This window comes from Synchytrium microbalum, assembly GCF_006535985.1.
Source record: "Synchytrium microbalum strain JEL517 chromosome Unknown SmJEL517_scf0049, whole genome shotgun sequence".
NCBI classification, from domain to species: Eukaryota; Fungi; Chytridiomycota; class Chytridiomycetes; order Synchytriales; family Synchytriaceae; genus Synchytrium; species Synchytrium microbalum.
This window is the reverse complement of record NW_022158398.1, coordinates 123,708-145,589: the sequence shown is the minus strand read 5'-3', so window position 1 is coordinate 145,589 and position 21,882 is coordinate 123,708. Positions and strand designations below refer to the sequence as shown.

The following is a 21,882-nucleotide window of genomic DNA, read 5'->3' as shown; positions in this document are numbered from 1 at the left end:
TGGTTGATATAGAGTTGACGAAGCTCAGCTCTTGCGAAAGAGTGTGAGAAAATGTGTTGATCTTTGACAGGAAAACGTGATTTGGAGGAGCGTGAATAGAGCCATTTAAGAGGATTTCAAGCACACGGACACGTCCAGATCTTGTAAAGGTGGTTGCGATACTTTCAAGTTAGTCACTCGACACTTTTTTTTATTTCAAGTTCTCAAGGAGACAAGAAGTGCGAGTACTTGGAACAGACAAGCTTACCCGGCTTAAACATATATAGAAGGCGCTCTCTGCATTATTAATAGCAGGATGGCAAGTAGCAGGAACATAACGCAGGTCGACGAGGATTTGATAAATGATGCCAGCTCAGACGAGGAGAACGAAGTCGCTCCCCAACATCGCGAACAGGACAAGCTGGCCAACAATATCGATGAAAATGTCATTTCCATACCAATGCCCGATGCATCCATCGTCACCCCTTCTGCTTCTGCTGCTGTAGCTGCTGCTTCATCAAGACTTCAATGTCGAATGTATGAACAAAAGTATCCCGAAGTAGAAGATGTCGTCATGGTCAATGTCAGGCAAATCGCTGAAATGGGCGCTTACGTCCACCTACTTGAATACAATAACATCGAGGGCATGATTCTGTTGAGTGAATTGTCAAGACGACGTATTCGTTCCATCCAGAAACTCATTCGGGTTGGAAGAAGTGAGGTCGTTGTCGTGCTCAGAGTCGACAAGGAAAAGGGTATGTTTTAGTAATATGTTGGAGATGTGATTAGCTTTGAGTGGGTGTTGGTTCCGGTCCAACAAAAAAAACCAATCTCGCGATGCTCATCAATGCGCATTCGATTCCACATCCCTCACTTACTCAACAATAATTATATTAGGTTACATTGACTTGTCAAAGCGACGTGTCGGTGCTGAAGATATTCAAAAATGTGACGAGAAATACAACAAGTCAAAAGCGGTAAGCTTGTTCTCTTCTGTTCTCCATCCCTTTTTGCTGAACCTTGTCTGTATGTTAGGTCCATAGCATCATGAGGCATGTCGCTGAAAAACAACAACTAAATCTCGAAGACCTGTATGTCGCAGTTGGATGGCCATTATACAAGAAATACGGACATGCTTATGATGCGTTCAAGCTCGCTCTACAGTATGTGTGATCGCTTGGATGGTCGCTCTAACAATATCAGACTAACAGTTTCATATACAAACAGGGAGCAAGACAAAGTGTTTGAAGGATTGCAAATGACACCAGAAGTCAAAGAAGATTTATTAACCAACATTCGACGAAGATTAACACCACAACCAGTCAAAATACGTGCTGGTGAGCTTAAACATGTTGAAAAGCATCCTTCTGGGGCTACGTTTGTTTTGCTCACCCCCTTTCTCAATCAGATGTCGAAGTTACATGTTTCGGATATGAAGGAGTAGATGCCGTGAAAGCTGCACTAAAAGCTGGTGAAGCTGTATCCACAGTAGATGCTCCAGTCAAAATAAGACTGGTGGCTCCACCTTTATATGTCATGGTCACAAACTCATTAGACAAGACCATTGGTATTGAAATGTTGGAGTTGGCTGTTACAAAGATTGAAGAAGTCATTAAAAAGTTTGGTGGTGGTATGACTGTTAAAATGAAGGTAAAAGCTCGATCCAAAAAAAGATGTACGTGGTGATATACGTCTGAACTGACATTTTTCTGTCTGTAGCCACGAGCAGTCTCTGAAACAGATGATGCTGAACTACAACAGCTAATGGCACGTGTTGAAAATGAAAGCAAACAAGTCGATGGAGACGGCGACGAAGATGAAGACATCGGGATGGGTGTTGCAGATGACTTTGATGTACCACCTCCCGTGCCTGCACTACGTAGTGGAGATGACGATGATGACGAATGAAGATCTCTCTTTTTCCTTGCAACTGTATATCAATTTTTGCAGCAAGATCAAGACATACAAACATAAGGAATTGCTTTAGAACTTGAAGAGTATCGGGTTTTATTTATTACTTGGTTACATTTCCTTCAGAAACAGTAGGTTAAAGTTTGGCGTTTCCAGATACGATTCGTTCGTACTCTGACTTGGTGAAGGGGATGTAGTCTATCTTGGCTTCATCAAAGAAGTATAATGGTTCTGTGTGGTGATGATTTGTGAGCAAAAAAACCAGACACGATGTCGATAGGTAAGGGTTGGAGAATACCTTTGATCCCACTTGGATTCATGCCCTGTTTTCTCAAATCCACTTTAGAATGCTTCAACGTCACTGTCACAGGTACTCTAAATGTAAACAAGGCCAAAGCAGTCAGCAAAAAAAGGCACCCTGTGACAGGAGTAATGCCGACTTGAGCAACGTAGTGTACATGCATCACACATACTCTGGCAACACTCGCACAAACAAAGGCCTAGCATAAGAAGGCAGTTGTGCTGCAATATGTTCGGCAAACTTTTTCCAATTCAAATTCTTGACGCCTTGTTTCAGCACAATGGCAGCCATTCCAGCACGACCGTCTCGTCCTATTGGTAATGCGAAGAAAATTCTATTGTTAGAGAAGGGATCGTATATGTACGACATTGAGATCAACTGAGATGCTGCAATGTGTCCGTGTCGTTGTTTACAAACCTGGAATTTCAACGCCATACACATTTGTTTCTTGGATGCCTGGGTAAAAAGATTGGCGTCAGCAAAATGTACAGCATTTTCGGTCTCTGGATGCCTAGACGGTATCTAAAACGCCAAATGTGTATCTTGAGTACCTTCAAAGAGGTTTACGGCATCTCCTACTTCATTTGTAGCCACTGTTGGAGAGAAATGAGTTGATGGAGGTCGTGAGCATCATAGCATCAATGTTACAGAGTGTTTTCTGTCAAATTGTTTACCATTCTCGCCCTTCCACCGGAACCTTTTGAAGAGGCATGTTGCGTTATCTCAAATACGTCAAAGAGGAGCAACACATTCTCACTTACGTGTCTCCAATGCGATCAGAAAAGAAGCACCAGCCGTGTCTGTTTGCTCGTATCAAGTCACCAGTCCTTTGCCGAAAACGATGAGCATCGGACCGAATAATAAAATGCACTTTCATTGAGAGCAACCTTGCTTGCTTACCTGTAAAACACATCACCCGTCTTGAAACAATTCCTGATCAGCTTCTTGTTTGTTCCTTCGTCGTTGGCATAGTAGCCAGCAAACACTCGTCCCTTTGCTGGATCAACCTCAACGCAAAACTCGCCGGGTTCATCATAGTCAGCCTAGGAACGTGACAAATGATCAGCGTTGTTGATGAAATCAATCAAACTGTGTTTTCCCGTGTTGGTGAAAAGTCTAAGACACTACCTCGACGCAAAATCCAGTAGCAGGATCGCGTAATGGTTGTTCCTTTTCATGGTCGAAACGTAGAATGATGGTTCCGTTTAGGAGTTTCGCAAGTGGTCCCATGCGTCCGATTGACCCACACTATCAACGTTGAGGGATCTTCAGTTCAACCTGCGGTTTGTTTTCTCGATTGGAGCAAAATATGAATTCACATACAGTATCCATATTGTCGTTGTAGTTGGAAGTTCCTCCCATTCCTTCTGTCGCTCCTATACAATCTCACTAAAGGGAAATGGAGAGAAATGGCCTTAATTATTTTTCTCTTCAATCAAAGCGAAACAAGAGGTACTACCTTGATCAGAACACTAAATCAGCTGCCATCACCGATCTCAACTCACCATAAAAGTAGATACATGAAAAGAATAGGTTAGTTGTCACAACTATCAAAATCACTGCGCGTTGTTTCACTTATTTCATTGATGATGGGTATCCCAAAACGTGTCTTGAATTGATGCCAGATTTCAGGCCGTAGACCATTCCCGATCATGGCACGTATCTTGTGGCCACGGCCAAAAGTTGGCGAGGGAGGAGACGCCAGTAAATAGCGTGCGAGTTCGCCAATATATTGGGATGTGGTTGCGTTGTACTAAGAATAGCGGAACAAAATCAGTATATCACAGATCGTGAATGAATGAAAATAATTCGACCAGCGAAATGTAGTCGTCTTGGCGATATCACAGAATCAAAATCTGATCAATGTCAAAACAACAGAATACCTTTTTGGCATCAGCAAAGAATCTACTGGCTGAAAACTTCCTAGCAACTATAAAAGTCATTCCCATATTAAATGACGCTACCATTCCCAGCCAGTTGCCAGCCGAGTGATAGAGTGGAAGACCAGTGTAGAAACGATCATCTTCCACAAACTTGGTTCCAATCATAGAGCCGACTCCGGCGGTATACATGCGGCCTTGCGTGACATTGACTGCTTTGGGAAGACCAGTGGTTCCACTATATTGAGACTGAGTCAAATTACGTGTTTGTTAAAACATTCTATGTTGAGACGTTACCTCGTATAGATGAACTCTGCCAGATCCGTAACCGTAAATGCCTTCTTGATGGCATCAGGCACGTCAGCACCAGAAATGGCGTTCAAATCCTTAATACCTAAACTCTTGGTAGCCCACGACACAGGCTGCTCACCAAAGGCAATAAACAGTCGTTTCCCATCATTATGAATTCCCAATTCTTTAATTGCAGATTCAAAAGCAGGGCCAAACACGATAGCTTTGCCATTCGACACTGTTAGGCAATGAGATAGGGCGTTTCCACGCAGATTGTGGTTGATCATTGCACAACAGGCGCCGATTTTCAGGATTCCTAGCCATGCGATGACAAATTCGGGACTGTTTTCCATCACGAGGGGGACGATATCCTTGGGCTTTACTCCTAGCTGTAGCAGGATGTTGCTGAATGCGTTTGAGTCTACGAAAAGTTTGAAGGTTGGCGATGTTTGGAAGGTAAGATCAAACGTAGAATTCAAGAAAAGGTCCCCACCTCGATGCAGTTCTCCATAAGTCCAAGATCTCCCATCCTCAGCGTATACAAACGCTTCCTTGTCTAATTCAACATATGTTGGCTTACAAGGATACATCGTGGAAATCCATGGACGCAGATGATACATACTCGGATGTTTTTCCACCGACTTTGCAAATATCCTCCATGGCCAATTGCCACCTTTGGCGAGCCAATCTGCTAGCTGAAGCTGGTAAGGAATCAGCGCGGAAACACGTTCACGAACTCGTGAAACGTCCAACATGGAATCCAGATATCCAATGGGATCTGTACGCGGATCTCCGGATGGTGTCCATGTGAATGGAGGTACTTTGTCCATTATTCGTCTCGTTGGATGAAGGAATCGTGGGACTTGTTTGGCAGCGATTTTGTGATACAGGACACAATCAGGTAGTGATTTAAGGAGTGATGAGGAAAGCTACTGATGCATGATTCTGATTTGTCTTGGCAACAGAAGCGCGTTCTTTTGCGCAAATGACACGAGTAAAAACAAACAATTCTACATTTTCTTGGTGAGACCTTTGAAAACACTTCATTTTAACATGCGATCGGTGTCAAGTCAAAGTACAATTACAATTATCAGCAATGTAATATTATCCTATCTAGTGTCACTCACCGTTTCCGTCCACCGTTTCTCTGCAATCAAGCAAAATCTATTCACGAGTGTAAAGACAGTCTTTTTTTGGAAATAACCCGCCGAAAAGCGATGTATACCATGAATGACGCGAACGAGTAGAATCATGTAGTGATGTTTGGTGTTGACGTGCACGTGAAATTGCTTCATCCAAAAGAATCCACCTTGGATTGATCTTTGATGCAGAAAACACCTCGATTCACGACAAAGAGCAAAGAGGTACTCCATACTCCATTTCGCGTGATTTTATCACGGAGACTTGACCTGTGAGACTTGCATATTGGCGTGTCCTGTCCGAACATTGGTCCATCATTCTTTCAGCAGTCAGCAAGTCTTCAAGCTGCAAAGAAGTTCACCGTCAAGTGATGGCAGCAAGCACCAGCTCATCTTTAGGAGCTCCAGCACCAGGCCCTTCAGCTTCTCCTACCGTGACGCATTCCTGGTTCAAGGACGCAGATCAAATTCGATCAAAGACTGTGTTGATTGTGCGAGAGCTTGATAGGATATTGGCAGAGCTTGGTAGGCACCCTGAACATGACAAATTGTACGTTATGTCATAAAAATATTATCATTTTATAATCCTGCAAGTCTGTCTTTTATTCACTTTGAAGCCAACATTTCTCAAACATTCTTGATTCTAGACCTGAAATCATTCAGCGCTATCAAACCCTCTTACTGCTATATCGTGACTTGCTGACTGCTCTGAAAAAGACATCTATGAATGTATACTTGGGTGCTCCTTCTCATGTGGACGTTAACATGATTGATATCTGTGAGTTTCGTGATGTGACGTCGTCATCATTGCCGTTGAGACAGTGTTTTGTTGCCCACCCATACTAAAATCCTATTTTCAACCATCGCCTTAGTACCAAATCGAGATCTACGTACAAAATACACAAACCCAACACTCTCAGACCTGGAAACCAAACACAAGACATCGGCCATCGCTGCACATTCTGATATCAAGGCATACAACTCACTTGATCAAAATTCAGTTACGAAAGCATTCAATTCTTGGAAGGGGTGTATAGAAGCCCATGATCGAAAGATTGTTGGTGCGAGACGTGCTACACGAAATATCTCGGCGCAGATGAATTGGAGGCAGAGGATACCTAGAGAAGAAGAAGAGGTGAAGAAAGCAACGTGTCCCGTAACGAAAGTCAAATTCTGGTGACGGAAACCCGTTGTTCTGACAGTATATTTTCTCTGGTTAGGTCGAGGAAGATGATCCACAGATCTCAAGAACGAAGCTGGAAGGAATGCTGAAATGGGTATGTGTTACTCTTTGGCAGAAAAAACTGGTACAAGTTTGTCTGAATACTGCTTTGGAAATAGGTCTCGTCTGGGCCAGATTTTACTGATATTGATAAGGTGCTTGCCTCATCATCAGATTGAGTGCAACATTGACCGATTGTATCATACACCCCATTTGCACAAAACGAGAAAGCAACCCCTCTGTAACAGCCGTGGAGTTGAACATAGACACTACTGTTCAATATATCAAGTAAACCTGAACTACTGCCGAACGAAGTCAAGTTCTAATTCCCAAAAATGAGTTGTATATTATCAAAATGCCTATTTAAGAGGCTGCCTACAGTTCTTAAAAGACTTTTTATAGAGGTCACTACTGAGCTCTTGTAGCCAGCCACTGCTTCGTTGCGCTCATAATAATGCAGCTGCTATTTCATCAATACGGGTCTCGATAAATTCCACAGGCGAGAAAAGTGGCTCTGGTGGACGACTTGGAATGTGCGATTCTATAGACCTTCGAATAGCCGCAATCCATCTGCAAAGAATAAAGACACTGCATTAGCACTGAATACATCTGTCAACCACAACACATCACAACTCCCACAGAAGATTGGCAAAACAAACCTGGCACTAAATCACACTTACTCAATCATATCAGTCTCTGAAGATGCTTTGAGTGCATACTTTGGCTCACTACCCGACACCCAGTTGCTCCACGTATTCTGAGACGAAGTATTTGGATTGGCAGCAATGGATACCTTGAATACAAAAGGATGTCCACTACCACGTTCTAATTCTGCCGACACACGAGGTCTACGTAACGATACACTGAATATAGTCTTGGTCAAACTGGTTGTCACTCCATCTTCAGCAGAGAGTAGTGACGCTGCGTCATCAGCTTGATTGGATATACGGAATGACGAGTTTGTTGATGATGGTGTGATACTATTTGTTCGTGTATGAGGTGTGCTACCCGCGTCTGAAGATGGAGACCATAAAGGTGATTGCAATGTGGAGCTTCTTGGAGATGTGATTGTTGATCCTGGTCGTGATTGTGTCAAGGCGAACGGAAACATGTTGGATGCTGGTCTCTTCATTTCAAAACAGTGTAGCCAGCCAGATTGAGTTAATACAACCCACACCGGTTTCCAAATATGTTTGCGAATGGTTCCTTGTCTGAAAAGCATTCCTGACTTGATGACTTCTGTAGAAATTGGCGAGTACTATTGTTGATTGATTTAGTAAAGAATATCGAGTACACTGAAAGTCGTGTTTGTGCAAGCAATGATTGAGCGACGATTGAGGCATTCCTTTACAGCAAGAGTGAAATAAACATCGAAATTACAACATAACTTACTGGAAAGTCTTGTAGAGTACGTGGAGTATTCCATATTCCATTTGGTGTATCGATTTCCATGGAGATACCAAAATCACGAATTTCTTTGGTGGGATCTAATGAAGCCCATGGCATCAAGGCATTTTTCATCACTTCCTGTAAAGTAGAAAAGCGATAAGTATTCAATATCGGTGACAGACAAAACAAATAGAGACAAAAAACCGGCATTAGACACAATGCAGATCAATCAGCCAACAAAGCTCTCATACGCACTTGAATGGCAGCGTTCGACGAAGTGCTAATACTCTCATACTGATACATAATAGCAACCAACTCAAGAATGATTGACTTTTCGGTATCAACAGCCTCCTTCCATAACTTGGTGGCAGAGTCTTGAAACTCTCGTTCTGATACTTCCATAGCAGCTAATTGTACTCTCAGAGCTCGTTCAGTCAAATATGGGTCAATCAAATGAGGGTTCTTGTTTCGCTTGAAGTAGTTTGATTTTGGAGGTGGAAAGTTGGGTATGTAGGGATTGGTCAAGGACGACGATGAGGATACCACCCGTTCATGTAAATGAATACATGCCAATGTGTTTGTTCGAACAACAGTAACTGAATGGAATGCTCTCAAGAAATCGTTTTTCATTGTCTACGAAGAGGTAAAGTGTTTCACATCAGAATTAGGTGATGGTCTGTATGAAGAGGTTTGATCATGACCACAGCCAAGATGTTACAGCATACCCGCTTCCTGGTAGACAGCTGAGCTCGTAGGGCACGAAGCCTCCTGATTGTTTCGGCAAACAATCTCTGCTGTTGCAGCGAGTGTTCTTTGGAGCAGTTGTTACTGAGATCACGAATAACAGGCAAAACAGAGTCTCCAAGTCCTACATCAGCACGAAATCAGGTTGATTAGACTGATTGCACATGGATTTCGAAGAAGATCTAGACAGAACTGGTCAATCCTTACCCGTCGAGGCATCAGTCAAGTTTGTTAATGATGTTACCAGTCCAGTATGTATACGACCTTTTTGATCTTCCAAAGCTGCCACGCCGATAAAAAATAGATCAAGACGCTGTTTTCAGGTAGAATTCGTTAGTTCAATCAAGGCTCTGCTCGCGTTGTTGACAGCCAACAAATTGGTTACCGCAATAATTTGCTTCCAGAGCTTGAATCGCTGAAAGAGTAGTGGGATGGCGGAGATCTGAGCTTCACTGTACGCCCAGACCACTCTGTGCTCTGTCGGAAGAGCGACCTTCATGATGTTCTGGTTTGTCTGAAATGCGTTTTCCAAAAGCATGAAGTCGTGCGTTTGTAGTTGACAAGGAAACGAGACAGGGTTAGGTCGAACGATAGGCGACGAAGCGCTGGAAGACGGAGGTTTACGCAGGTAAAACGATACAGAAGCCAAACGAAGCGCGATGCACAGATTTAGCGAGCTAAGCGTTATGGAAGACGAAAAATATATTCTGATACAAAGCGAAGCTATGATTCTATAACAGCAGTTCTACTGACCACCCTTACAAGCCACCACGGAGACGTAGAACCAAGTGAAGAGTGGACTCCTTCTGGATGTTATAATCAGAGAGAGTACGACCATCTTCCAATTGCTTTCCAGCGAAGATCAAACGTTGTTGATCTGGAGGGATACCTTCCTTGTCCTGGATTTTAGCTTTGACGTTGTCGATGGTGTCTGAGGATTCAACTTCCAAGGTGATGGTCTATTTTAAACAATGATCTTAACTTCCTGTTCAAACGACAATAATGGCCCAATGCGCGTGAAACATACCTTTCCAGTCAAGGTCTTTACAAAGATCTGCATACCACCACGGAGACGAAGTACCAAGTGTAGAGTCGATTCCTTTTGGATATTGTAGTCCGACAAGGTACGACCGTCTTCCAATTGCTTTCCAGCGAAGATCAAACGTTGTTGATCTGGGGGAATGCCTTCCTTATCCTGGATTTTGGCCTTGACGTTGTCAATAGTGTCCGATGACTCGACTTCCAAAGTGATAGTCTAGTTGAGTAATAACGTTAAGCTCCTGAATCGAGTGTACGAGAAACCATACATTGACTGCATAACATACCTTTCCAGTGAGAGTCTTGACGAAGATCTGCATACCACCACGGAGACGCAACACCAAGTGGAGAGTAGACTCCTTTTGGATGTTGTAGTCTGAGAGAGTACGGCCATCCTCCAATTGTTTTCCAGCAAAGATCAATCGTTGTTGATCTGGTGGAATACCTTCTTTGTCTTGGATTTTGGCTTTGACGTTGTCGATGGTGTCAGATGATTCTACTTCCAAGGTAATGGTCTATCAATGAAATGAGTTTTAGCTCGTGATTCGAATATGGCAGTGATAATGCTATATGCACACGTACCTTTCCAGTCAAGGTCTTGACGAAGATCTGCATACCACCACGGAGACGGAGCACCAAATGAAGAGTGGATTCCTTTTGGATGTTGTAGTCCGACAAGGTACGACCGTCTTCCAATTGTTTTCCAGCGAAAATCAATCGTTGTTGATCTGGTGGAATACCTTCCTTGTCCTGGATTTTGGCCTTGACATTGTCGATGGTGTCCGATGATTCGACTTCCAAAGTAATGGTCTATCAGAAAAAATGATGGATCTTTAGCTTCTACTCGATCGAGCAAAATATATTGAAGAATAAATTACCTTTCCAGTCAAGGTCTTGACGAAGATTTGCATACCACCACGGAGACGGAGTACCAAGTGGAGGGTAGATTCCTTCTGGATATTGTAGTCTGACAAAGTACGACCGTCTTCCAATTGCTTTCCAGCGAAGATCAAACGTTGTTGATCTGGCGGAATGCCTTCCTTATCTTGGATTTTGGCCTTGACGTTGTCAATAGTATCTGAGGATTCGACCTCGAGAGTGATGGTCTTGCCAGTGAGTGTTTTGACGAATATCTATGATGGACACCGAGAGTAGAAGCGTTAGTTGATAATTAGGTATATTGCTTTTACTTTCTTATCAAAGAAACATTGCGGGTTTGTGGCGTTTGAGCGCAGTCACGAGGATGAAGATGTTGACTTCATTCGTGAGCAGAAGCAATCCGTAGCCCATCCTCATTCAGTCCATCCATCGATATCAAGTAATGCTCTCTTCTTTCTTCTCCCTGTGCTCTCTTGGCACGCCAATAAACCATCGCAAATGCTCCACCCAACATATTTGACCATTTGAGGCCTTCTTTAAATGTAAAACAATGCAGGAAAAGAGCGGAATGTGCTAATTCAGTGGCTAGGTTACTTACTTGCATCCTTTATAGGTTTGCTGATTGTTGTTTCAAGAGTTTGTATGTGACAATGTGTTGCGTTTGATGTTACGAGTAAAAGCAAGACTCATTTCAAAGCAACCGCACAAGCAAACTCATCGAATCAACCAGAAGGAACGAGAAAGGATCGACGTGCACATTTCGCGTATTATGAGACGTTCAATATTTGCTGTTTACAATCAGTGCATCAGCTTCTCGTTATTGTTCACATCAACGAAATTGGATACCTCGAGGAATGCATTCAATGATAGATCAACCTATTCAGATCATGATATTGAATGCAAAAATCATAAAATCGCGTTCTTAGATAAGCTCAACTGGAGCGTCCTATAGCTAGATCTTGACAACAAACACGAAAATAATTTTGAACTCAATCTACACGAACCTGAAAGTGCTGATGATATGTATTGCTGGTGAAAATGAACAATATGCTGTTTACTGATATATGTTTGACGCGTTTTTGCTTGTGAAGGAGTACACCGAGAAGGCCAAGTAGGCAAATACAATGGCGGATAGTAGATCTCCTCCAACACGATCGGAAGTTACCCATTTGATCATGCTTGCTACTGCAGGTGGAATTTCTAGAGCTGGTGATGATGGTGTACTAGTAGTTTGAGGAGGTTTGAGTGCGATCATGACTTTTCGTAGTTGTTCCAACCGTATCATGGCATGTTTTGTCGTCAGGATGGGTATTGAAAAAGCTATGCACGTCAAGTTCAATAAGACCTTGTTGGCTTCGAAAACTTGACCACGGGTGTATCTCGTTATAGTGGACAACACGTCGAATAGGAAGAAGGCAGCGAAGACTGCACCTGGGCCGTAATACTCTACAAACTCTGCCTCAAGCCTTCTAGAAGTCTCTAATTGTGCTGCTGAGGTAATGTCGATGATATCCCAATGTTTGGCCTCTGCTATGACTTGTTTTAAGCGATAGTCACTGATGTGTGGCCAGAAAGTTTGCAAAGCTTCCTCAGAGACTGGGCACCAAAGATCCTTTGTTGTGTCTTCCAGATCAAAGAAGTCCATTATAGTTTGGAAGCCGTCCACTGATTTGACTGGGAGATCACAGGCACCATCGTGGACCATTAAGTCGAAGGGTCGTGACGAGTATTGGTCGGAGAGAAGACAAGAAAGTTTTGATCCACGCCGTCTGGATACGTGTAGTCTTGGAAGATACATGATTTTATCATCAAGCCTGATGATGTACGAATCCATCCTTGCATGTACCGGAGCCATTGAAGGTCGTCTTGATGGCAATCCGAATTCGACTAGCTTTGACTGGACTACTTGCATAAACTCTTTCACATCCCAAAGCTTAGCTTCCTCTCTCAAATCATACAAAGCATCAGCGTGGTCGATACTAAAATGATTTATATCCGTAACTTGTCCAGATAGGAATTGTATCAATGCCAAGAAGGTTTGTGGAGCAATGCAAGCAACTTTTACAACACCCCATTCGATTGTGAGATATTTCGGTGTAGGCCGAGTCTTGTCTTTCGTTTCCAAAATAGTTAATCTAGATTCACTAAAGTCCTTTAAACTCTTGACGGCGAATGGAATCACAATGCCCCCTGCATCGAGTTTCACGACACCATCGACTACTGGATACACGTATGCAGGAGCTACCACACGTTCGACCATATTTGAGGCTAGAGTGGTGGTGGTTTTGAGAACAGATGTGGTGGTGTTGACGGCAGACTTGGTCATTTGATATGGCAGTAGTGCAGCCGCGACCGTAAGGCGTAGAGGTATCGAAGCAGCTGCGTAAGTGGTCCTTGTGGCAAAGATGGCACAGTTTCTTGTTGTGTCAATCGCTAGTGATGTATAAGACTTGGGTATTGGTGCAACGGCGACGGCAGTTGTTTTAATCGGTTGTAATTGCTCGGCTCTTGCAAGAGAGATGGTAGGAGAGTCGGATTGCACACTACTGGACTTTACAATCACATCTCTCGATACAGTTTCTTGAGGAGTCCATATAGACAATGGATTAATCCATTTCGAGATCGTCGGGAGTTTGAAAGTCTCAGTTTCTTCTGTGCTAGTCGATATCGGGGATGTCTCTATTAGTGACCACATCGACTCGGTAGTATGGGTTGTTTCTGCTGGTTTTCCGTAGCCAGGCTCCCGTTGATAAGCTACACCTGCTCGTATTACAGCCTTGGCACCAATAGTGCTGGCTACGACCATTGCTTGCTTTATGTGTAAATGTTCATCAATGACTTTGGAAGCTTTTAGTGCAAAGGCAATGATACGAGCAGCAATATCTGGAATAGGTGATCTCTTTAGCAAAACGGCACCTAATCGACATGAAATCAGTAAAATGGTGACGAAAGTTGCCATGTGGTTGACAATAAACTGCAGCAAACGTTGATTCCTACCAGAGACTGCAGCATGGGAAACTGCATCTGAGACTGTCCATCTTTTCTCTAACGCATAGAGAAGTTAATATAGGTGTCCAATAGCCTTAGTATCAATATCAAATAACTCACTGTTGTGGTTTTTCCTCATATCCCAATTTGAACGAACATGTTCACCTCCAGCAGTAAACGAAGAATGAATAGGCACAGTAACTTCTGGGAACAAGAAGAATCCCAATATGACAACGGTGGTAATAGTCCCCCATCCAAGTAAAAATTCAGTCACTGGGTCTTTGAATTCTCGTCTGTCGATTACGAAAGCCCACATTCGTTCTCCAACCAAGTAGGCTAGAAACATAAAGAGCGTCACCTTCATATTCGACAGATCAATTTGAGCAGTCTTGGGTGTTGGTCTTGATACTCTGACTAGAGCCATGCTGTTTGTTTTCTCTTCTGCGGCATTCGATAGAGGTGGAAGAAGAGAATCGGCGGTGGACGCGATTCTATCGCCTTTCCCAACGAATTTTGACAAGTACGAGGTCATTACTGACACGATCAACTAGAGATGTTCTCGATCTTGAATATTTGTTGCTGCTTGAGCAGGACAAAGAATATCTAAGTTTTGCCCTCAATCAAGAAACTTAGGAAAACATGTAATTCGGAAGGAGAAAATTCCCGAGCCGAGCAATGCATTCCAAACGCTTTTTGCGAATATCATTGTTGCCGATTTGTGCCGTTCACGTTCATAAGATGATTTCAAGCTGTCCTATTCTATCGTCCTATTCTATAACTGCAGACCAAACATTTGAAGGAGCAGTACTCCATTTTTCGCGTCCTTCACCTCAAGTTAGCATACTTGCTTCAGCTGTCAACTTGGCTTATGCTCCAAATGCACTACATTTCTGCAAGACCACAACTAAAATACCAAATACACTAAAAGACGAAAACCTTCAAGTGTAAACATGCACATGCTTATACTGCGCACATTTTGAAACTTTATTAACTTCGTTATTTAGATTCAACAATCATGATGGACTCAACAAGAGCAAACCTCATTGAAACCTTCCACTACCCAATTCAACCTCCCAAACCAAGACCAAGCTATGATAAATTACTCGAATCTTTTGGTAAGCATCTTGAGCATTTGTTCAGTTACAGCGATTGTACCATTCAATCAGCCCACCTTGTAGGAGATGCTCGACTGGTGCTAATTGGTCAGTCAACATGTCAATGCGATCACCTCAAGCAAAAAGACTGACTTTCACCACAGGGGACTCGATTCATGGAACGTATCAATTCTTCGATGAACGAGCCTACGTCACTCAGAGACTCATTGCCGACAAAGCATTCACCTCAGTCATCGTCGAAGGAGACTTCCTAGATTGCTACCAAATCAATCGCTACATACACGGTGCAGTAGAAGTCTCGACTCCATTAGATTCCCTGAAGGATTTTCAGCGATTCCCTCTATGGATGTGGTGCAACGAAGTCATGCTCCCATTCATGAAATGGATGAAATCGTAGAATGAGGCAGTGCTGGTGGATCAACAAGTTGGTTTCTGGGGAATGGATTTGTATTCTTTGAATGCTTCAGCTGATGTTGTTATCAAGTAACTTGAGTGTGTGGATGTGAAAGCTGCTGCGAAGGCTCGTGAAAGTTGGATGCAGATAACAAAAGTTACATGGAAATCCAGACTGATCTCACGGAATGGTATTTCATAGGCATGGCTCATTCTTTCGATTTGGTACGAAAATGCAAACATACAGCCTTTGTATACGTTAAGAACTAGTGGAATCTGCAGGTAAAATCTTGAAGTTGAACTCTTGTTATCAAAATCCATTAGCTGAATCTTGGTGGTTTGTAGACCAAGAAGCTGTACAAGTTTTGAAAAAACCGATGATGAAAAGAATGCAGTACATCCAAAAGAACATCCGAGACGGTGATGAGCAATTTGTTGCTGAAATGAATGCAGTTGTCGTCAAAGATGCCGAGGTAATAAAAATATGGTCGATTGGTGTGTATTGAGCCTACTGGCACCTCATTACTTGAATGGTCATACTATCGCCAAATGCTGAATGAAGATGTCATCAGGTGGAACATAGGAGACACTCATCTGACGAATTTCATTCAGCTGAAACATACTTCCAAGGGCGATACACCAAGCAAAGCTGTTATTTGAGCTCACAATTCACACCTTGGTTGTGCACGACATACTGACATGGGTTGCGTTCGTGGTAGGACATGATATTTTAGGCCGCCTTGAAGCCTTGTGCATGGAAGCAGCTCAAAATGTTGCTGCAGGTGAAGTCAATGTTGGACAGCTCTTGAGAGAACGTTACGGAGAAAGTGAAGTCTTAAGTATTAGATTCGTTGCCAATCCTGGAACCCTCACTTGTGCAAACAATTGGGACGAACCAACGGTAAGAGAAGCTTGCTGCATATTCAGATGTAATAGGACACTAACTTCCAATCAAATCAATAGACCCGACTTGATTTACAGAAAGCAAGACCAAGACAGTTGGGAATATCGCCGCGTGAAAGCAGTTGGAACCAATCCATTCATGCTGATCTGGAATAAGACTGTCAAGTCAGCTAACGGGCAAAAGACCAAGATGCCTGTCGATTCTGAGTTGGAAGCTGCCAGGCGTTCTGAATCTGTGCTGGAACGTTTTGTCGGGTCGTATACAGAGTGAGTTCTGAGAAGAGTTGTAGCAAAACGACGAGGCTAACTCGATGATGTCTGACCTTAGCCAAAGACCGAACAATATCCGCATTACTCAGCTTGTATCCTTGGCAAACAATTTGACGGTATCGTGATGATTGACCCGACACGTCGAATTACTCCCTTGGATCGTGCCTTCCCACACTTTCCCAAAGGTGCACGTAGAATTCCTGATGTAAGTGTTCTGCATTCAACGGGAAGCTGCTGTGAAACTCGTGGCTGATACGCTGTTTTGACATTTGACAGACATTCCCGTTCGCGTTGTGATAACCTCGAGGTGTTTGAATTTGTTATAACTTTGCAGCACTTGTATTTATCCCAGTATAAAAGAAACAATAACAAACTTCTCTGTACCCCAAAAACAGAATGTACCTTCACGAGATTCTTATCGTCTTGTTTGCGGTCCTGATCTCTAAAACATGGGAGCAAGCTGCACCTCAAATATGTGCAAGGACAGCGGAATTTTCTGCATGCCAAACGAATGCATCTACTGCTCAGTCTGATTGCTCTTCTAATGTAAGTGGAATGTGAATGTATCATCACACAAACAAAGTCTTGATCCACAATATGTGGTAATAGGTCACGGATACGCCTACAGTAGCATTCTATCAGTGCCTCTGCAACTCTGCTCAGCAAGGAGTGCTTTGCTATAATCTCTGGTACTAGTTCAGAGGACCATCCAAATCATCATGTCGCTAACAGGAGCCTTCTCCAACCTAGTCCTGATGACCCTCAGCTCACATTGCAACTCCGTACAGTAAAGGCAAGACTTGAGCTTGTATCTTTCTTCTCTGAGCCCTTCTCACTCATACAATTCGTCACTTTTGCAGGTTGGAGCAGACAGTGCCTGCAAAACCGCCTCCGATATGGCCAAAGAGGCATCACCATCACCAATGCCTTCTTCCACAGTCGTAGCATCAGCATCTCCATCACCAACATTGGCTCCTTCTCCGTCATCAGCAAACACAAACGTGCCAACTGCTTCAGGTAATGGTACACAAGCAGTAGCGGTAGCAACTACGACTAGAAGTGGTAGTCCTCGTGGAGTTGGTGGTGTTCCTGCTGTAGCTGCTCCGACATCGGCTGTAAACGTTCCGAATCCCGTTGTATTTTCGAAGTCTTCCCGTTGTGCTGAATGTTTCGTGGGTTCGCTGGTAGTCTCGATGTTTGGAGTAGTCTGGAGTCTATAATACTAGATTTAATAAATAAAATGCATGTTAATACGCCGTAACATATGCTTACAAAGAATGAAGCTCGCCAGTTTTTTGTCAACACACACCTTCTGTCGTGGCTAGGGTCAGAATCAGAAAAATCGGGCTTCCGTGGAACATTTGAGCTGCCAACTACTCTTAAGAAGCTTGATGCACTCGTCCCGATAGACCGACACACTCCTTTCGATTACCCATCCAAGTTAAGGCTGATGGCATTACGGAAGGACTTGAAAAAGACGGGACTTAGTAGTGTATGAGTATTTAACGAGGTAGTGAATTCAAATTATATTCGGTTTCGTTACGAGACTATATACATATACATGTCCAAGTTGAGACCATGTTTTGAGAGTGCTAACAAAAATGAGATACCAAAAAAAGCGCAAAGCGAACTACGACAGTGTACAAGACTTCTGCCAATAAACAGGCGGTAAGATTACCACTATATAAAAAGCGAGGTGCAAAGCTATATAAAAAAAGAGGCGATTTCCATCCAAAACCTAATGCTTTGTCCTGGCACAAGGTTACTTTTGTTGTTGTGATTTACTGCTCATGCTAGGATCTTGATGAGCGATGCCCAGACATTACTGCTAGCTAGCAACGCGTTCAAATCCACTTCAACACCATCAACCAGCTGTGCTTGTTGCCCCTTTGTCAATTCCTTTTCGATACATTTATATACTGCCACGACTTTAGCCTCTGGTAGACCTTGAAGTGCAGCTGAGAAGGCCTTTATACGTGATTCGATGCTGGAGTCCTCTACCGGAGATGGCTGTTGTTGTGCTACATTGTCTACGTTCGGTGCAGGTATTAGGCTATCTACGCGACCCAAAGCCCCACTAGCATCTGGCAATACAAGAGGAGACATTGGCGGTACCCACATACTAGCATTGTTACTATTTACGTTGGATTTGATGGTGGATTCAATCATGGTTGGTGATGCGGAGCCCGAGGTATGTTCGGACGCGGCTGATGATGGGGCTGGTGATACTGGGTAATCCGACATGACGATGGCTGTTATGGTACTATTATGATTATTGTTATGTTCAGACCCATCCAAGGCTGGCGTTATGGAGGTTCGTCGGTTGGAAGGGAGTTTCGAGTATGGAGCAGCAGCATTTCTGGCCTTCTTGATTGATGCTTTCGGCTTCGTTGATGAGAAGGGGACGCCCAAATCCAGTTTTCCCCGTTGCCATTTCACCCCACATGAATTGCATAATCGCGCTTTCCTGTTTCCTCCTTCGTCCGTCTGCCATCGCCACATCGGGCTGGATGTAGTCTTACAATACGAGCAATACTTTTCTGGAAGCATAGCTGGGATTGCGGGTTGTTCTTCCTTCAAAATTGGTGATGCTGATGCCGTGGATCTCAATGTATATGCAACTGGTGCAGAGGGCGATGATGGGGGAGGTGGCGTTTGCTCCATGATAAGTCTATAATGCGAATGATCATATATGAGTCCACGATATCGATGCCCTTCCTTGCTTGCGGATGAGGAAAGTTCTACCTTTGTTTTTTGGCAGTCTCTCGGTTGGATGATATAATTTATATGAGTTAGCGGGTTCCCAGGCCACAATTTTGATTCTCTTTTGAGCAGAGAACGGTAGCTTGTGCCTGTATGAGGTGCGATAAGCAAATTCTGAATATCGTTAGCGGTTTATGAGCGTGATGACTGCAACTTCATTAATTAGTTGCATATATTAGGGGATTGGATGTGTCAAAGAGGCAGTGCTTGTTTACCTCAAAGACCTTTTCTTTTCTTGGACTTGCGACCTTGCAACATGTTAAAGGGAGTAGGGACGAAATTTGACAAGGCTCTTTCATTGGGAGCAATCGTATTTACATCTACTATTATTAAAGAAGTGCCTTCCGATGGAGTGATGGTGAGCACAAAAAAACCCCCGGAATATCGGTGAGGCTTCGGGGGCCTTCCACTCATTTTTACCACAAATCCGAGCTCATATATTTGTTCATCTTCATAGTTCCAATTGAGACTACTAGAGTCTCTCCAATCCAAACCTTATTCGCTCTTGCCAAATGCATCATCCGCTGCAAAAGCAAGGGAACCATCAGCCAAGTTCAACCCATTCTTACCATACGATGAAAAGCTATATGTGGATACCTTGAATGGCACGCACAACATACTCTTCAACAAGTATTGTATCGTGAGAGACCACTTGCTCATTACCACTCGAGGTAACGAAGCCCTGCTGTCAAGTTGGTTTCACACTGGTTGCTCACCGGGTAAACAGACTTTCAGAATCAGTACAATCCGCTGACTGAGAGTGACTTTAAGTCGATTTTGGATGTCATGGACTCCATGTCAAACTCTCTGGCCTTCTTCAACTGCGGACACATGTCAGGAGCCAGGTAAAACACGTTGTGGAAGTTTCTGACTGAGCGAATGCTGACTAAATGAGTATCTATTAGTGTCCTGCATAAGCATATCCAAGTCATACCAGTTGACAGTCACGGGGTGCCAATGGAGGTGTTGGTGAATGCAATGGAATCGCTTCACCCCGCAGCAAAACCATTCCAAATACCCTCTATCCCGTTCGCACATGCAGCAGTCTTCATACCACCATCTATCGATGCAAAAACGCTCACAGTCATCTACCGTGAAACTTTACTGGCAGCCTTCAAAAACTCTGGACAGGACTATAGTCCATACCTAAATCCCACGGATCCGACTATAGAAACACCAGAGCCGCTACCGCCATCATATGCATTCCTAATGACGCGTCGGTGGATGCTGATTGTGCCTCGTCGTGAAGAAAGTTGGAATGGGATTAGTGTGAATTCAGTTGGGTTTAGCGGGATGGTGTTTGTGAAGAGGGCTGAGGACTATGATGCCGTAACGCGTCTTGGCATGTTTAATCTGTTGAAGGAGTTGACGTATCCGAAATTGTAGAATAGAGATTTTAAAGTGCCTTTCATATGTAGCACGCAAACTCTCATAGTACATATACATAAATGAACATTTGCTTATGCATTTCACATCACTAGACGTCCTTCTTGGCTTCCGCATTCCTCGCAGCATTGCCTCTTGGTCTGTCTGACGAACTGGTCGGTTATCCAGCGCATTTACCCAATTTGGCTTGGGTTGGCTGATGCTGATGTCATGATGCCTCACTCACACCAAATTGCCTTATCTAGACGCTCTCGTGATAAGGTTTCCGACGACTGCCTTAACCTGTGGACCATATCGCATGACAATCGTTGACACATCTCAATGTATCAAGCAGTCGATTCATCTTCCCGAACTGCTTGCTTATCTTACATCCCGAAGTGCTATCTACGTCTCCACGACACAACCGAAATCGTTCTCTAAGCCTCGTTTCGTTATGTTAAATTAAACAAACAAGCAAGAAAAAGTCTCGCACAAACCTTGTTCAAACAGTGCAAAACAGTGTACAGTATGGGTGAGGTTGTTCTCATAAATAAGTCTATACATTGTTGCATCTAATTCGAACGAATATAATTTTAGACTGAGCGTTGGCCAGAGATTACTTCGTAAAACATCTTGAAATCGCCCATCGCACTCCATATTGGGTACGTCCATGTTGCTGGTTTGTTTCCCTCTATTGTGGACGTGAGATGTGAGCTGATACAACCAGTGTCTTTGAAAGATTGTACTAGCTTTGCCACAAAGTTGTTCAAAGTCATATGTACAAGCCCAATTGCTTACCAAATACAAAGTGCGAGAACCACGACCATGCTATGACGGAATAATCACTGTTACATTCAGCGTTCGATGATACTGGTCGATCCAAAGAAAACTTACTGTAAGCTTGCAAGATGGCGAGAGGAAGTAATCGAGGTTTTTGCGAAGTTACAGCGTATGCGATGATGCCCATCATGGTAGTTGTGCCTTTAGAGATCCAAGTGTCAACATACGCTCATTCGTTTGTGCATTAATCGCAATATGTGTCCCAAACGTTTACCAATGACATGAAATCTCCTTGTTACTGCTAGCGAATGTTCACCAACTAAGAGTTTGATCATGTTAGGACTGTACTGCCAGTAAAGAAAGCGGTTCTTGGGGTCTTACGATAGAACGGGTAGAAATCGTCAAATGTCTTAAATCTAAAGCACAATTCCAATGTTGACGGTCAGTAGCTGCAATTAAGAAACTTTCGACAAGATGACACTCAATTTGAGCTGTTTACTATGTAACATAAAGCTTACCCATCGGCTGGCAT

General features: G+C 43.4%; 9 protein-coding genes across 9 annotated transcripts; 5 read left to right on the top strand and 4 right to left on the bottom strand.

Annotated features, from left to right (window-relative positions):
* Nucleotides 1–295: 295 nt before the first annotated feature.
* Nucleotides 296–1,887, top strand: SmJEL517_g05432 (uncharacterized protein; the record flags this gene model as incomplete). Its single annotated transcript, XM_031171358.1, has 6 exons — nucleotides 296–734; nucleotides 877–956; nucleotides 1,015–1,142; nucleotides 1,207–1,316; nucleotides 1,388–1,629; nucleotides 1,699–1,887. The coding sequence occupies 6 exons, from the start codon at nucleotides 296–298 to the stop codon at nucleotides 1,885–1,887; spliced, it is 1,188 nt and encodes a 395-aa protein (XP_031022672.1).
* A 139-nt stretch (nucleotides 1,888–2,026) lies between these two features.
* Nucleotides 2,027–3,553, bottom strand: SmJEL517_g05431 (uncharacterized protein; the record flags this gene model as incomplete). The annotated part of the gene is made up of 10 exons (XM_031171357.1): nucleotides 2,027–2,121; nucleotides 2,189–2,265; nucleotides 2,364–2,502; nucleotides 2,609–2,647; nucleotides 2,743–2,784; nucleotides 2,866–2,888; nucleotides 2,953–3,018; nucleotides 3,092–3,234; nucleotides 3,320–3,439; nucleotides 3,515–3,553. 10 exons carry the CDS (start codon nucleotides 3,551–3,553, stop codon nucleotides 2,027–2,029), a joined length of 783 nt encoding a protein of 260 aa, XP_031022669.1.
* A 172-nt stretch (nucleotides 3,554–3,725) lies between these two features.
* On the bottom strand, nucleotides 3,726–5,192 carry SmJEL517_g05430 (uncharacterized protein; the record flags this gene model as incomplete). The annotated part of the gene is made up of 5 exons (XM_031171356.1): nucleotides 3,726–3,944; nucleotides 4,075–4,309; nucleotides 4,369–4,783; nucleotides 4,856–4,918; nucleotides 4,985–5,192. 5 exons carry the CDS (start codon nucleotides 5,190–5,192, stop codon nucleotides 3,726–3,728), a joined length of 1,140 nt encoding a protein of 379 aa, XP_031022670.1.
* A 680-nt stretch (nucleotides 5,193–5,872) lies between these two features.
* On the top strand, nucleotides 5,873–6,902 carry SmJEL517_g05429 (uncharacterized protein; the record flags this gene model as incomplete). The annotated part of the gene is made up of 5 exons (XM_031171355.1): nucleotides 5,873–6,051; nucleotides 6,149–6,279; nucleotides 6,374–6,636; nucleotides 6,722–6,778; nucleotides 6,843–6,902. The coding sequence occupies 5 exons, from the start codon at nucleotides 5,873–5,875 to the stop codon at nucleotides 6,900–6,902; spliced, it is 690 nt and encodes a 229-aa protein (XP_031022698.1).
* A 267-nt stretch (nucleotides 6,903–7,169) lies between these two features.
* Nucleotides 7,170–14,293, bottom strand: SmJEL517_g05428 (uncharacterized protein; the record flags this gene model as incomplete). Its single annotated transcript, XM_031171354.1, has 15 exons — nucleotides 7,170–7,293; nucleotides 7,404–7,981; nucleotides 8,116–8,250; nucleotides 8,368–8,745; nucleotides 8,838–8,980; nucleotides 9,064–9,169; nucleotides 9,242–9,533; nucleotides 9,619–9,815; nucleotides 9,884–10,111; nucleotides 10,182–10,409; nucleotides 10,477–10,704; nucleotides 10,773–11,027; nucleotides 11,873–13,689; nucleotides 13,771–13,818; nucleotides 13,882–14,293. The coding sequence occupies 15 exons, from the start codon at nucleotides 14,291–14,293 to the stop codon at nucleotides 7,170–7,172; spliced, it is 5,169 nt and encodes a 1,722-aa protein (XP_031022697.1).
* A 483-nt stretch (nucleotides 14,294–14,776) lies between these two features.
* Nucleotides 14,777–15,273, top strand: SmJEL517_g05427 (uncharacterized protein; the record flags this gene model as incomplete). The annotated part of the gene is made up of 3 exons (XM_031171353.1): nucleotides 14,777–14,876; nucleotides 14,940–14,963; nucleotides 15,020–15,273. The coding sequence occupies 3 exons, from the start codon at nucleotides 14,777–14,779 to the stop codon at nucleotides 15,271–15,273; spliced, it is 378 nt and encodes a 125-aa protein (XP_031022690.1).
* Nucleotides 15,274–15,658: 385 nt separating this feature from the next.
* SmJEL517_g05426 (uncharacterized protein) lies at nucleotides 15,659–16,328 on the top strand (the record flags this gene model as incomplete). The annotated part of the gene is made up of 3 exons (XM_031171352.1): nucleotides 15,659–15,764; nucleotides 15,989–16,170; nucleotides 16,233–16,328. The coding sequence occupies 3 exons, from the start codon at nucleotides 15,659–15,661 to the stop codon at nucleotides 16,326–16,328; spliced, it is 384 nt and encodes a 127-aa protein (XP_031022689.1).
* A 3,133-nt stretch (nucleotides 16,329–19,461) lies between these two features.
* Nucleotides 19,462–20,591, top strand: SmJEL517_g05425 (uncharacterized protein; the record flags this gene model as incomplete). The annotated part of the gene is made up of 4 exons (XM_031171351.1): nucleotides 19,462–19,563; nucleotides 19,663–19,876; nucleotides 19,933–20,050; nucleotides 20,111–20,591. 4 exons carry the CDS (start codon nucleotides 19,462–19,464, stop codon nucleotides 20,589–20,591), a joined length of 915 nt encoding a protein of 304 aa, XP_031022692.1.
* Nucleotides 20,592–21,163: 572 nt separating this feature from the next.
* SmJEL517_g05424 (uncharacterized protein) lies at nucleotides 21,164–21,882 on the bottom strand (the record flags this gene model as incomplete). The annotated part of the gene is made up of 6 exons (XM_031171350.1): nucleotides 21,164–21,261; nucleotides 21,369–21,398; nucleotides 21,465–21,551; nucleotides 21,625–21,669; nucleotides 21,732–21,766; nucleotides 21,869–21,882. 6 exons carry the CDS (start codon nucleotides 21,880–21,882, stop codon nucleotides 21,164–21,166), a joined length of 309 nt encoding a protein of 102 aa, XP_031022691.1.